The following is a 14,655-nucleotide window of genomic DNA, read 5'->3' on the forward strand; positions in this document are numbered from 1 at the left end:
ATACATACATACATACATACATACATACATACATACATACATACATACATACATATATACATGTTGGTAATTACCTTAAAAAAAAGTCTACATCTGTATAACTCATCAGTTTCATTTATTGTAATGATACTGATACACTGAAAAACATAAACACTGTTTACTTCCTGCTTATTCTTTGTGAATTCCCTTTTTCTTTCACATGAACACACAGATACTTATGCACTCACAAAATTAATGTTATCAGTAAAAACAACATGGATTTGAAATTGAAATGAACGTGAATACCCCCCCCTTGACAAAAACCAAACCTAAACAAACGATAAAAACCTTCAAACCCTGACCTCTTTAGCTTTCTTCAATCTGTTCCTTGGCACAAACTCGTTGCCTGCAGGAGGAATGAGCACCTCCATCACCACATCCCCCATTGCACTGTACGGGTAGAACACCTGAGAATAATCCCCACTCTGACGGGACTCCTGCACTGAGAGCAGAAATGACAGACAAAATAAGATAGAGCTATCAATTTTATTTCGTCGTTAGAACATCTGTAAACTGGTGTACTGGGAACGGAAAAGACAGACAAAATAGGATATATAGCTCATATTTTAAGTACAAGGGTAGATCATTCTTCTGTGAAAGAAACCAGTCTGACAGGACTCCTGAACTGAAAATTATAGACACAAAAAGACTCAGTTGCCATTTTTCCTCAATGTTTAGAACACCTGTGTACATTTTGATAATCTGACCAGAGGAGTATTCGTAATCCTTCACCTTTGTTGCTTTGATGACTTATTAAGTGCTAATCAAGTTTTCTTAACAAAGAAGCCTCATTGTCTTTTGAGTTAAAGACGATGGGACATCTATAGATTTACTGAGGCCTAAAAACCATTTTGACAAGAAGCTAAACATAGAACATTGCACATGCTTACCCATTCTTTCTCTTTCAGCCCTCATTTCCATACCCTTCAGAGCTGGTGTCATTACTTGGCTCAGGTTATACACCACAGGGATGCCCTCCTAGAGAGACATAGGAAAATTTAGAACTGAACTGGAAGAATGCAAAACAGCCTGAAAGAAAATTGATTCTGTAAATATAGTATGACTTAATTCACAGTAACCTCTCATGTCCGAGAGCATTCCATGAGTGAAGGTGTTGGGCTGTGTCAAAAATCGAGGTAAGTTACAGTTTCCAAAGAGTTGGCATAATAATGCACATATTACATTAGATGACAGCAGTAACTGTAAATAATTCATGCGCCCACCTACACAATTTTCATCAATTAGGTGGCAGGCTGCCTTGACCATGCCTGTCACGGCCAACCTGTACTGAAAGGGAAACAGCGTACCATCAAACAGCCAAAGGGACTCAATAAATTTCTTCACTCAGAAATCAAACTCACATTTTCTGTATGCAACAACGAAAAGTCTAACCAATACACCCCTGATGCCGATCATATCTGCTCTGATGACAGCATTGAAGTAAAATCTGTAGTAAGTCAAAACTCAGGAAAAATAGAGGAAAGACATGTACAATGAAATTTTTTAAAAAGTGATATAAATTATTCCCTTCTGTTTCCACAAAAAACACATGGTACACGCACAATGTAAAGAATAACTTACCTCATTGTTGCGCATAAGAGCAGGCATTTCATTCACCTGGCTCTTGGCCTGTTGTAAAACATTGTGACCCCTTATGGTCACCAATGACAGACCCTCTTCCTCAGTGATGTTCTCGAGCCTGTGTAAAAGAACAGAGGATTTTCTATGAAAATGATGAGAAAAAAATAGAAAAGGCTGGGGGGGGGGTGTCCTACTTTCATTTATAACAAAATCAATAATACCAACTTATTGCCCGTTCATTTCTTTTTCAAACATATAATTTAATGAGGTCCTGCCAAGATCGACCAGTCAACCGTTGCACAAACCCTCCTGTGTCCTTACATTGCCTATTGTCACCCTATAGCTTCGCATTCATAACCTGCTGCAGTCAGGATTTTCCCACACTAATCATAAAGGAAATTTCCTTCCCAGGACGCTGTCAATATGACTTCCGGAGGGGTGAGATCTTCTGGTTTCTGAGGACAGTTTAAGTTCCATTATCAGGCTACTATACTATAGAAAGAAAGTTACGATCATTTGAAACTGAAACTTTTTTGCCTATTTCTTGAACTTTTTTCCTTAGAGTCGAGCAAAAATCTACTATTCTATTATCTATGTTGTAAAGACGATGTACATGATAATCATAACAAATAAAGGGAGGATTACATACACTAAAGGCTAATGCCTAGTCACAAAGAGAAATCAGACATTGATACGGATTTAGAAATAAATTTAGTGGTTCAGTCAGACTGCACAGACGAACACAGCACTAGAAGTGATCAGAGGAGCATTTTTGACTCACCAAAAAATAAACTGCTATTTGTATTAAAACTTAAACCTTTAATCTGTGTTTTGCAGTTTATTTCATATTTTTATCAGGTGTGGTTGCTTAATTGGCGCAATTTACTTTCTTTTGTTTGATCTTATATGCAGAGTAATGCCCTTTTCGTAGATGGAAAAGGTAATTTTCAGAATAGGGCCTTGGATCAGACAGCGTTAATATATATCTGTTTCTGTTCAGTTAAATTCTAGTAAGGGTTTTATGGCATTTGCAACACAATAAGGTCATATAAGTGCCTATATCTGTTTCAAATAATAAGTGAGCAAATGTTAATAACAAGTTGCAGTCAATAATGTTTTTATCTATTGTGAAACGCATTTATACATATCAGACTGTTCTTTACCTGACATCAATAAACTTTGCATTTGCATACTGTCGAGCCACGCCTTTGCAGTGTTTTTTCACAGTATCCCGTAACTCTGGAGGTGTGCAGTAGTCATGGTCTATCAGTGCTGTCTCTGGATCCCCCTTCACCCCTGCTGGCTGTTTTGTCACTATTTTAGAGTCGTACCCTCGTGCTGATTCTTTCTTCAATCGGAAATCTGAGTTGGAAACAAGGTATATTTTTAGGAATAAAGGACAAAAGCAAGCGTATATGTGAGGTGTGCTGACAAAATGAGTTACTTTTTGCTATCCACAAATGGAGATATTGGCCAAAAATAGACATTAGGGTTAAATTTGCAGATTTTCTATTGATGCCATATGTGGCACAACGTGGTGGAATCAGGCACTCGTCAATTTTTTGGCATGTAGGGTTATTGGTATCATCTTAAAGGCAGTTCATTTGCCTTGCTTTGGGAGAAAAAAATATCAATCTATGTTGAATAGAAATAAAGATATTTGCGATTGAAGGAGGTGAGTGCCGCCTTCTTTCAGAGACAAAATTAGCGAGAAAATGGCCGTCAAAGTTTGGTAATTTTCATAGCTTCAGACTTCTTGGAAACTGAAAATTTACAGTTTTTGTGCCTGTAATCAACGTTTTTCTGTAATATGTACACGGAAATGTGTTTTTGAATGGACATAAAAGGTGTTGAGCCAAAAAAGAAAATGAGAAGAATTTGCCCGAAAGCCAGAAAAATGCCAGTTTCTTTGATTTCATTATTTTGACGAGTGACTGATTTCACCACGATGCCTCACATATTCTGTAACTATAACCTGTCTTTCATTATTTCATACATATGAATTGAAAAAAACTTCACCTTTAAGCCTGATGTATCTATTTCCTTAAGGCTTGAATCTGAGGAGTAGCTCATTTTGTCAGCACGCTTCACATATGTCAACTGGTCACCTGACTTCAAATCTTGTACGTTATGAAACTGCTGGCAACTTTTTCAATCAGTAGTATTATGAAACATCAATAAACCAACATTTATGTGTAGCGGTTAGGCTCTTCGCTGTTACACATTGAAGACTTGATATCGATTCCGGTTTGGGGAGAATTTTTATAGAGTTTACTGGTCAGTTTTCTTGGGATGTCATTTCCCACTCTCTGATAGATAAAGTAGAAGAATGCCTCCTAAATGATCTAAATTGTGTTGATGGGACCTACACTGAACGCAAATAAGAAGAACATTAAAAATTGTTTCTGACTTATTAAACTAATTTTCAACCGGAAAATCTTTAAAAAATCCAATCACTAGTCTTCTGAATTCATTATGCTAGTAAACCAGGCAGGAGCTAATTTTGTGTTATCCCATAAGTCAGTACACCAGTCTGATGTTTATCTCTACAGACTTGGGGAATTTCATGTCAGAGTTCAAAGGGTTGATAATCCTGCCAAGAAAAAGCACTACAAAATTTGCTGTAAGAATCCTAAGAAAAGGTTTTCAGATTTTCAGGTCCCACTTTTTTTTACTATACATTATCTTTGTATCTAAAACTTTAACTAAGCGAACTTTGGACATAACAGAAAGACTTCCGCATCCGCCAATTCTGCTTTTAGTGCACTTGACTGTGGGATCGAATTCTCTGACAGAGCCTAGTTTGATAATGTCCTTGGGAAAGAGACTTTTTGCCTTGTTTTCATCCTATCTTGGTGTGAATTTTTAAGTACAAAAAAGCATTCAAATTAGCTGTTATGCTTAACCTGTAATAGACTTCTCCCTTCTTGATCTTGCAACCATTCCACATTGTTTCACGTGACAGGCAGTGGGAGAAGCTCTCCTTCTATTAAACTCATGGCTAAAGAAGGTATTTTTCTGTAATACAGACTCGCAATGAACACAACATTAACACTAAACCTCTTGGGTACAGAAGGCACTTTCCATTTAGTGGAAAACTACATTGAACACAACACCCACATTCTACAAAATGCAGCGCAAAGATCTACCTCTTGGAGGTGTACTTCCAGGGGAACACAATTTCTTGGTCAGGATCATGGGAGGTCCTTTCTGCTGATTATCAGAGCAGACTAGTGCAAGGTGTGGTTTGGGCTCTGACACAACCAGGAACGGACCCACTATGATCATGCTTGTCTGAAGAAGAAACAATAACTGAGATATAACATAAATCTAACATGCTCATAGTGAAATCTGCGGGACACAGAAATCTTTTCGACGCGTACGAATTTTGCTATATATTAACGCCTCAATAGGCTTACAAAGAATATCCACAAGTAGATGAAAACATTCAGAAGCTGAAAATTTATTTGCAATGTGCGTGGTTCAATTCGTACATGTTCAGGTGTGTGTTAGACAGCACATTATCAAATATAGAACAATTTTCTAAGGAATAACATTTTATATGAATCAATCAAAGTCAAAAACAAAGTGAGAAGAAACAGATTACCCAAAAATTATAACAACTGTGAACACACGGAAAGGATTTATACAGCGACTGTCTTTCGGTATTTGCAACACAATTAGGTCATGACAAGTGCTGAAGAATAGAGGAGTTTTGTTTTTTTGTTTTTGCAAGTATTTTACGGCGCTCGCAACTGCAACAGGTCATATGAGCGCGCGGGACACATTAAACTTTTTCAGTTGGTAGGAAATTTTGAATTTTCCGCGGGTGGCGGCCAAAGCCTACTCTTATCGATTTTAGACCACCAAGGGATCTTTAACTGATTCCATCCATTCGGCCGCTGACAGCGGCTCTGAGTTTTTCCGCTGCCTCCATTCGGCCGCTGTGAGCGGCTCAACGAAATCCGAAACAAAGGTGCACTTTTTAACATAGTTCCTACTTTTTAAGTTGTCGAAAGGAAGTAGAACTTGTAAACAAACCTGACCTCAATCTCTGAGCGCCAATATCGATCGAAACTCCGCGAAATTCTTGCAAAAATCGTTGTTTTGTTGTTGCGATGTAGGCTAGATCTAAGGGTAAACAACACGGAGCCTGGTATAATAAAAACGCTCTTTAAAGAAAGATATTCAACTAAATTTGTGAAATTCTTGCATAAATGTGTGCTAGGGTGATATCGCTACAATGTTGTGTTGATTTCTATGGATTATAAGGACTTGTAGAGCTGAGAAAATGCGGTAAGTCGAAATTTTCGAAGAGCTGTTGCGCAATTTTTTTTTTCTCATTCGTTTTTGTCAGAAGGAAATTATAATACAAACAGATTATAGGTCATTGTTATTGATATAAACAGATTTTTCTATTTATTCCCATCAGTTTGGTATATGACAATACATATTAGAGTGACTTAGAGCTTCACAGTAATGCGTTAAATAGATGCACCCCAGGTCTAAAACTGAGCAGGGAAAAATAACTCTGTCCAGAGCCTGAAAAAATCATGGACGGAATCAGTTAACATGCGCAACGCAACAGGCCCTCCGAGATTTTTCGCCCTTGTCCGAGAAGGCTAGGTGTAGATCTTTCCTACCAGAAGATCAGGGGTGTGGCTGAAAGACAACAGTAAGAAGAAGCCAAGGAGTAGCAGTAGAAAGGCTGTAGAAAGAATCAGGAGCCCAGAGGAGGGGGGGGGGGCAAAGAAGATGAGGGAGAAAGAGGAGACGAAAGCAGACGACAGAACATTGCTAGAGAGCAAGAAAGGAGGTGAAAGGAGACAAATTTAGAGAAGAAAATGTTTCGGTCACTACCCGGATTCGAACCCGGGACCTTTGAATGAGAGGCCAACACCTTCACCTCTAGGCCACGAGAGCCCCCCGAATAGAGGAGTTACTAGAAACTAACATACAAACAAAAGAGGAAGAGAGATAAGGACAATACATGTTTGAGAAGAAAGAAGGAGTAAATCACATAAGAGCACCCACCAACCACCCACAAAAAGACTCTAAAGCAGCACGGAGACATTAGAGAGACAGCAAGATTAAAAAAGAAATTAAGTAAAAGCAGCAACAACAGCAGCATTTTGCAATGACATGGTGTGATGATGAAAGCACAGTCTATTGAATCACACTTTCAAAGCAGTGCTTATTTTAGAGGCAGGACCTCTAATGTTACACCCGTCTCCGACAGCACAATTGGGTGAAGAGCCACAAAAACCTCTATAACAATCTAATCGATAGAATACCCACAAAGGGAGACAATCTACCAAGATAATACACAATGCAGTTCAGTAATGTTGAAATTGAGCCAATGACTAACAGAAACTATGATAAAATAAAAATTGGAAAAAAAAATTATTATATTCTGTGAATATTGACATTAAAATGCACTGAGAGCACAGGAAAACCAATAATATATAAAAACAAAAAACTCGGTTCTACAAGGATCCTAGAGCACCTTGCCATCTTTGAGGAAGGTAGACTGAGGAATGTAGAACTGGTCTATCTTCATATTGCCCGCTCTAGATTTTTCCGCATTTGAAGATGGTGACAGGCTGACCAACTCATATTCATTTTCCAGGGCAGAGATGGACGGCAGAGTGATAGTTAACGGGCGAGACTTCAACCAGGAATCTGCAGGGAAAAATTACAGCACAAAAGATTAGCATTTTAGTTTTAGTAGAGGTTTTAAGACGCTCACAACTGCAAGGTCATATGAGCTCCAGAAGATAAGAGGAGTTACAAGAGAGTAACAAACATAAAAATGAAGAAGGGGAGATAAGGACGAGAGATGTTTCACAGGAAAGAAGAAGCAAACCACACCAGAGCACCCGCCAACCACCCACAAGATTATGTACTTCCTTTCATGTGGAGAGTACTTTAGGCCTAGGTACTATCTTTAAGAGAATTCTTCTCTACTGCTTAATCACCCCATTTTCATCACTGTTATAATACGCACACACAGATCGATGCGTTGTACAAACCTCTGACCTATGCACACACTCGTATTTCACAGCATTTTACTTGTCTACCTTATAATAGTAGCTTCCATGACAGCCTTGCCTTCTGATGCTGACCAGGAAACACATTTTTATGATTTTACAGTAAGTACTAACCTTTCAGGCCACATCATCGTCCTCATCGTGATTTTGAAACAGCAACAACATCATGTAAATGACATTAAATTTAAAGAAAGAACATTCACTGAAGACCAAAGCGGCCATTGAGGCACTGGCAATAGTGAGACACCACTAGCGACATTTTATCTTGCAACTTTTGCCATTGCAGTCAGAGTTAAAACTCAATTGGGTATGTTAAAGTAGAGGCAGCATCAACACATCATCAGTGTTGCAAGCAATCTGCTTTGTCCATTTGAGAGCTTTTTACACCAGCGACAAAACAATAGTTTTTGTAGTGTTGTTCAGGAATCATGAAGCAAGAAAATCGTAAGCCTTGACCATATATATATATATATATATATATATATATATATTTGGTGATGTTGTAGGAGCATCTTTGATACCTCTAGAGATTTGGGAGGGTGTAAAAATAGAAAATTTATCAAAATATGGACTTTAAAAAATGGAATGCTTGCGACAGTGACAACATCCTGTTTGCATCAAAAGGTTACAAAGACTTGGAGAGAAAAGTAAAATCATACTGTCTTAAAATAATACCTTCCTTCATGCTTTGAGCACCAGTAATTCTCTCAGGTTGAACAATTGGTTCTCCATCTTCTGTCCTGCAAAAGAAATCGTGTAATTTTAAAAAAATAAAATTTTTAAACCCCTTAATTTCAAGCAGCACGTTTATGTGAATCTTGTAAAATTAAAAATGGAAGAATGAAATTGTTGTAGGAGGAATGAATTCTAAACAATACATGATATTAATATATATATTTATTTAAGAGAAAAGTTAAAAATTAAATTGATCGGGATATGATGTGAATATTACCGTTATATCATGATGATGTCTCTCTTTTTACATTCAATTCCTGCTTTGCTTCGTGGGGGGGGGGGGGGGGGGTTCTTTCTTCTTTTTTTTTCTTTTTTTTTAAAGAAAACAGACACTCTACCAATTTCACACATGTATTATAAATCATATTTCTTAGACTTCCTTCAATTGCATAATATAAACCATACTTGCTCTTACCTGTACACTCTCTTCACAGAATTTTGATTCAAAGTTGAAACATTTTCAGATCTTTCCTCTCCATCCAGGTTTTGTGTTGTTTCAGAAGCTGCACGATGTGTGCTGGCAGAAGACTTTTTACACCTTTGCTCTTCACCGATCACATTTGACTTTTGGGCTGACCGCTGAGGATACAGACCTTTAAGAGTGTCACTAGACAATTCCATAAATTCTTGTTCACCATCTTTTCCGACAATTCCCAATCTGAATTTTCCACTTTCATTTTCATAAACTCTGCTCTGACGAAGGCTTTTTAACTTAGGATCTTGTAACAAGCTTTTGGGGAACTTGACAGGAAATCCTCGGTTAGCTGCAATGTCTTTCTGCTTCAGCTGACCCTTATTTTTCCTTTTCCTTTGACGCTGTGTCAAGACATTTTTTTTTTCCTCAATCTTTGGAACTTTCTGCTGAGGATCCTTCCTCGGTCTTCCACGGGGACGTTTATTCTCTATCACAGCCTCTGACCTTGACACAAGTTGCCTAACAACATTTGCTTTCACCTGCTCCACTTTCTCAGGTAGAATATCCATGAAACTTTTTTGGTCTTCTTTCGACTGATCACGCTGATAATTGATAAGTCTTTCATACTTCTTTTTTTCTCGAAGGCACAATTTGTTCTTCATTTTGTCAACGCAAAAGTCTTCACTTTTGTCCTCATTATCTTCAGACAGAGGAACTACTGCCTTCAAGTTGGTGTCGAGACTTTTTTCTGCATCAACTAACTTTTTCATCAGTTTTGCATATCGTCTTTTACGGCCTGATGCATTGGCATCAACTTCAGAAAAAAACTTGCTTGATGATACTGTTACATCCTCTGTAGCTTCTCCATCAGACGTTACAGTGATTGTTTTGTTTACATCTCTGAATGTAATAACTTTGTACGTTGTACCTTTAGAACCAGTATGAGCAACTGCTTCTTCATTAACAGGTTCAGTATTTCCAGAACCAACATTTGCTGTGATTGTGAGAGGCGTATTATTGTTGGGTGAAAGTGAACAATTACTTAATTTGGACGGTTTCGGCTGCTCATCAGTATCAGGTTTCGCTTGATTGTTAAGATCAGAAAAGCTGTCAACTCCCTCTTTAGAAGTCTGAAGACTGGAGGGATTGGCACCATAGCTACTGGAAGACTGGGGACACGAAGACTCAGAAGAGTCAGATTTAGCTTTAAGTTTAACAAGCGTAACTCCGGCGCCAAGCTTTTGTTTCTTTCTTTTGCTATGAGTATGTTGTGAACTTGCATTTCTTTTTAAAATCTTTTCAACATGTTTGGCATCAGATTCATTTTTACTAGAAACCGGCTTTATTTTTCCATCCTGTTCAGCATCAGATTTTTGTACAGGCTTCAGCTGCAGAGAATCCAAGAATGCTTTGGACTTAAGTTGCAGACCCGCCGAAACTGAAGCAGACTCTTTCCCGACCGTATCAGTATCATGTATATGTATGCCATTATTATTGTGATTATGACAACTTGAGTGGAGAAATTGTTCACATGTATATTGTTCATTTTGAACAGAAGTGTCCCCAAGTGACTGTTTATTTTCCACCAAACGCCTTTTCTTTTTTGCTAAAAGGCGTGTGGAGAACTTGCGCGTCCCCTCTGTTCCAGCCGAAGCCATCGGCACCGTAGATCTACTTTCGTTTCGCTCGGCGGAGCCTTGAACAAGGCTAGGCTATCCTAGAACAACAAACTATCTCCACATTTTCCGATTCATCATTTAGATTCTAACTTCTTGACCGATCATTCCGAAAGTTCATGCACTTTGAAAAAGAAAGACAAAAGGCCATAAAAATCAAAGCAAATTTTAAAACACAATCTGATATCACCAATAAATTTCTAGCTGTGGATCTGTTTTCCCAATCACTCCCTCACACTTCATAAGTGGCACGAAAGATAAATGGTTGATTACGCAAATCGTCCATTTTCCTGCCTGCTGTAACCGTCAGCCTCGTTTTCTTGATGTGTGTCGTTGCGCCCTCTAGCCTATTTTCATCCTACTTTCGATTTTTCAGGCCTAGTCTATAAATAGCGTTTAATAATCAGGAATTCCCGACAGAAGCCGTTTTTCGTTTCGCCACGAATAACGACCGACGTGTTCTCTTTTTAATGCACTGGAAAGGCATTAGTAATCAATCAAGAATAAATAGAATCGAGAACCTTGTCTAGATTTTAGATGTTCTATCAACAAACTATCAAGATTCATACTGAACGGTTTTGTTACCCTGGCGAACGAAATAGATCTAGAATCTAGATCTAGATCTATAGAGCTTGACCAAGTACCTCCACGGGTGCAACTAAATATTGGAAACTAGGAATTGTCTTCGTCAATGTTGTCCTGGCCTAGATCTAGAGCTCTTACGCTTGGTCTTGGTCAAGGCTTAGATTTTCTAGATCTAGCCTAGCCTCTGTAGCCTTCTTTTGGAGTGGAATATGCGATGGCGCAAGGCAAGGATTCAAAGATTCAACAAGATGTGAAACCCACTGCAAATACAGACAAGAAAAAAGAGAAAGACCATACCCCTTCAAAGGTAATAGGTAAACTTTCGGCAATTGTTTACTTTCTCGCGTTTAATTCCGGTCGCGCTTAGATCTAGATTAGAAAGTCTATCTAGAATCTATATCTAGATATAGATTTAGATCTAGATCTAGATTCTAGATCTAGAGTCTAGATCCTAGACGAAACTCTATGCATCTCCCACTGATTCAAAACTTTGGCTTGGGCTAGAGTTAAGAATACATAAACCAGGGCAATTTCATCATTTGTAGAGAAATCTACTTTTATAGGGGCTCCTTTATAGTAGGCTTAAATAAACCTTCCGTCCGCTATTGCCATTGAGTGTAATATTTCATAAGAGTTCAGAGTGGTCGCTCGTTACGGAAGTCCTCCCCGGAATTAAACGCGAAAAAGTAAACAATTACCAAACTTTCTTTACACTAAATTACATGAAGCTACAGTACAGTTAGAGCGAGCACCTAGATCTAGAGATCTAGATCTAGATCTAGATTTAGATCTATATCTAGATTCTAGATCTGGATCTAGATATCTAGATCTAGATCTAGATCACCTCTGTGATTGGCCCAAATATAGAGATAAAGTATTTCCGCTATTAAAATCTATTTTTGTTATCTTCATGGGCTTCCCTCGCCAGTTGACAAGATCTCACTGTGGTGGGCCCATGGCATGTTCATGTATGTGTATGTGTGTGTGTGTGTGTGTGTGTACAACTTTGAGGAGAAGGTAAATTTATGGAACGAGAATTGCTAAGATTGTTTTTATAGAAGATTTTAATTCAAAAATAAAAAAACACGGTGAGATCTAGTCCACAGTTACTTGCGAGAATTACTCATGAAGTGACAGTGAGCACCAAGGACACCTCTGTGATTTGTCCAAATATAGATGAAGATAACGTATTTCCGCCGTCTATTTTTGTCGTCTTCCGGGGTTTCCTCCAAGACTCTTGGGTTTCCTTCGCAAACTGTTGACATGGTCTCGTCGTGTTTGTTTGTTTTTTGTTTGTATTAATTTGTGTTATCTTTTATAAAACAATCTCAGCAATTCTTGTTCCCTTCTCTCCTCAAAGTTGTACACACACACACACAAACAAGCGCGCATGCACACACACACACACACACACACACAAACAAACGCGCATGCACGCACGTACACACACACACACACAAGCGGGTGCCCACACTCACCCTCGCATACACACACAAGCGCATGCGCGCACACACTAGCTCGAGCAGTTGGTGATGTAACTTAGTGACGTAGCCCATCGCACGCTAAGCAGCGAAGCGGGCCTGCCACGGTGAGATCTAGTCAACTGGCGAGAGAAGCCCCGGAAGACTACAAAAATAAATGGCGGAAATACGTCTTCTATTTGGGCCATCACAGAGGTGTGCTAGGTGCTCGCTGTATCTTCATGTAAGCTATGAAAGATGGTTTCTAGTTTTTCATTATAATTATAATCAAGTAATCACTTGTGATGCTAAAGTGATTTCACTACGGCAAGCCGCCCCCGAAAACTCGAGAACCGACCTATAATTCTAGCTTATATTTTATTCCAATCAACGTAAATATATATTTCCATGTTAAAATAAAGGTTTTATTATGACTTTGACTTCCGGGTCAACCGTTTCCACCGAAAATCGTAACTTTTGATTCAGTTTTGAAGCATGATTTCGGAGTGTATATATTTATAGCGAATTTGTTTTATCGCGATGCCCAAATTATAGCCCAGATACCAGTCTTAGTACTTTTACAAAAGGGGAATGCAGGTATACATCATTATTTTGTTTACTAAAATAAATGTAGGACTCTTCTTTAGAATTGATATGATGCTGTCGAACCTGCCTTAATGGAAACCTGTGTAACATGGAAACCTGTCTCCCCACTCCCCCCTTGATATTATATTCCTCTTAACTCTTACCGGACGAATCGCCAATATATCGGCGCGAGTCCACACCCCTTGCTGATGTATCGCCGATATATCGGCTGTGATGGGATGCCTCAGTTTTATTTGGTTTTAACATGATCCATTGTTTATAGAGGTACTTTTTATTGTTATTGGAAACTAAGAAAAGGTTTAGGAAAGGAAAACATCTTGTTTCACTTTGTCAACGTGTCGGTCTGGCGAAAAACGTGTGAATGAGTTCTTGCGGTCTTGCATCAACAAAACGATCTGACCGGACTGTGTATAAATATCATAACTCAAACTAAAATTGGAATATTGCATTCAAATAAAAAGCTGCACTCAGAAATTTATGGAGTCTGCTCTTGGCCTGTATATAATAAGATAGCTATTCTGATTCACTTTCACATGTTTAGTGTGTGTAATTTTTCCCGTCAAAATGTATTTTTCTCACCACCATCGCCATTTCTAACCCTTGTAATGCATACTTTTGTTCAAAATTAATCCTTGTTTCATTGTGGAATGTATTCCTTTTTCAATTTCCTTCAGTTTGATATGTCACATTATGTGTTACGTTTTGAGTGATGGTTATGCTTTTATAACGTTATTTTGTACATCACCTGTGTAGCCGAATCGAGTCACAAGTTAATTACGTCTAGACGCCAAAACAACTACGTTGGGAAAGAGTTAATTACCTGTATGAAACTAAATCTGTCCAACGCGAAAACGGAAAGAAAAATCTGCTCCCTTCCGAGGGTTTTCCCTGTCTGAGACTGAAAATGCTTTGCCTGCTCAGCCTTGATTTGAAACAAAATTTGCAAGTTTGCATCTGCCGGCTCTAAACTTAACGCCATGTTGCCGGGCAAGGAAGGGGAGTAAGGATGCAATTTGAGGGTGGATGTTTCCCCATCTATTTAAACCCTGAGCGATGAAGATGGTCAGGGTGATGTGGGTGTGAAATCTCACGAGTGCCAGTGAAAGTGCTTGAGTGGCGCTTCAGCAGGGAAACTTTCATTGGTAGCCAGATGTCAGAGGTGTGAAATTAGTTTGACCAATGCCTGACGCCCTGATCGCACAGCCATCCGAGAAAAGAGTTCCTCGAATCGTTGTTACATGGCAGTAAGGGGTGGCATTGGTTGACTGTGCTTGTTACACCGATGAATGGGGCTAAGGGTGACAGCAAACAAAGATGATCAAATGTTTCTGTTTTTAATAGGTCAAACAGTGGTCTTATGAAAATTGTAATTGGATAAGTAAGACTGACGTATGTCATTATCAGAGAGGAAAGCACTTGAGAGGTGTGAAGTTTTGACCATTGCTTACCGACCGCACAAGCGATCCTTGATCCAACTGCTGGGCCTTTGAAACCTCCCCTCCGACCCC

At 38.8% G+C, this 14,655-nt stretch overlaps 2 protein-coding genes across 4 annotated transcripts in view; one reads left to right on the plus strand and one right to left on the minus strand.

The window, feature by feature from the left end:
* Positions 1–10,896, minus strand: part of LOC118478720 — a 13,039-nt gene extending 2,143 nt beyond the window's left edge. Inside the window, exons 1-8 of one of the 2 annotated variants that reach the window (XM_035972853.1) lie at positions 8,821–10,896; positions 8,346–8,410; positions 7,127–7,302; positions 4,770–4,914; positions 2,784–2,982; positions 1,621–1,738; positions 930–1,017; positions 342–481 (exon numbers count right to left, since the gene is read on the minus strand). In XM_035972853.1, coding sequence (XP_035828746.1) covers positions 342–481; positions 930–1,017; positions 1,621–1,738; positions 2,784–2,982; positions 4,770–4,914; positions 7,127–7,302; positions 8,346–8,410; positions 8,821–10,478 — 2,589 coding nt within the window. In that variant the 5' untranslated portion in view covers positions 10,479–10,896. The remainder of the gene's footprint in view (positions 1–341; positions 482–929; positions 1,018–1,620; positions 1,739–2,783; positions 2,983–4,769; positions 4,915–7,126; positions 7,303–8,345; positions 8,411–8,820) is intronic. The other variant, XM_035972854.1, reaches the window with a different exon arrangement.
* Positions 10,897–10,938: 42 nt separating this feature from the next.
* LOC101860700 (regulator of nonsense transcripts 3B) overlaps positions 10,939–14,655 on the plus strand; it is a 23,963-nt gene continuing 20,246 nt past the window's right edge. The window contains exon 1 of one of the 2 annotated variants that reach the window (XM_005110324.3): positions 10,939–11,388. In XM_005110324.3, coding sequence (XP_005110381.1) covers positions 11,296–11,388 — 93 coding nt within the window. In that variant the 5' untranslated portion in view covers positions 10,939–11,295. The remainder of the gene's footprint in view (positions 11,389–14,655) is intronic. The other variant, XM_005110325.3, reaches the window with a different exon arrangement.

The sequence above is a fragment of the Aplysia californica genome, unplaced genomic scaffold (genome assembly GCF_000002075.1).
Source record: "Aplysia californica isolate F4 #8 unplaced genomic scaffold, AplCal3.0 scaffold00875, whole genome shotgun sequence".
Lineage (NCBI taxonomy): Eukaryota > Metazoa > Mollusca > Gastropoda > Aplysiida > Aplysiidae > Aplysia > Aplysia californica.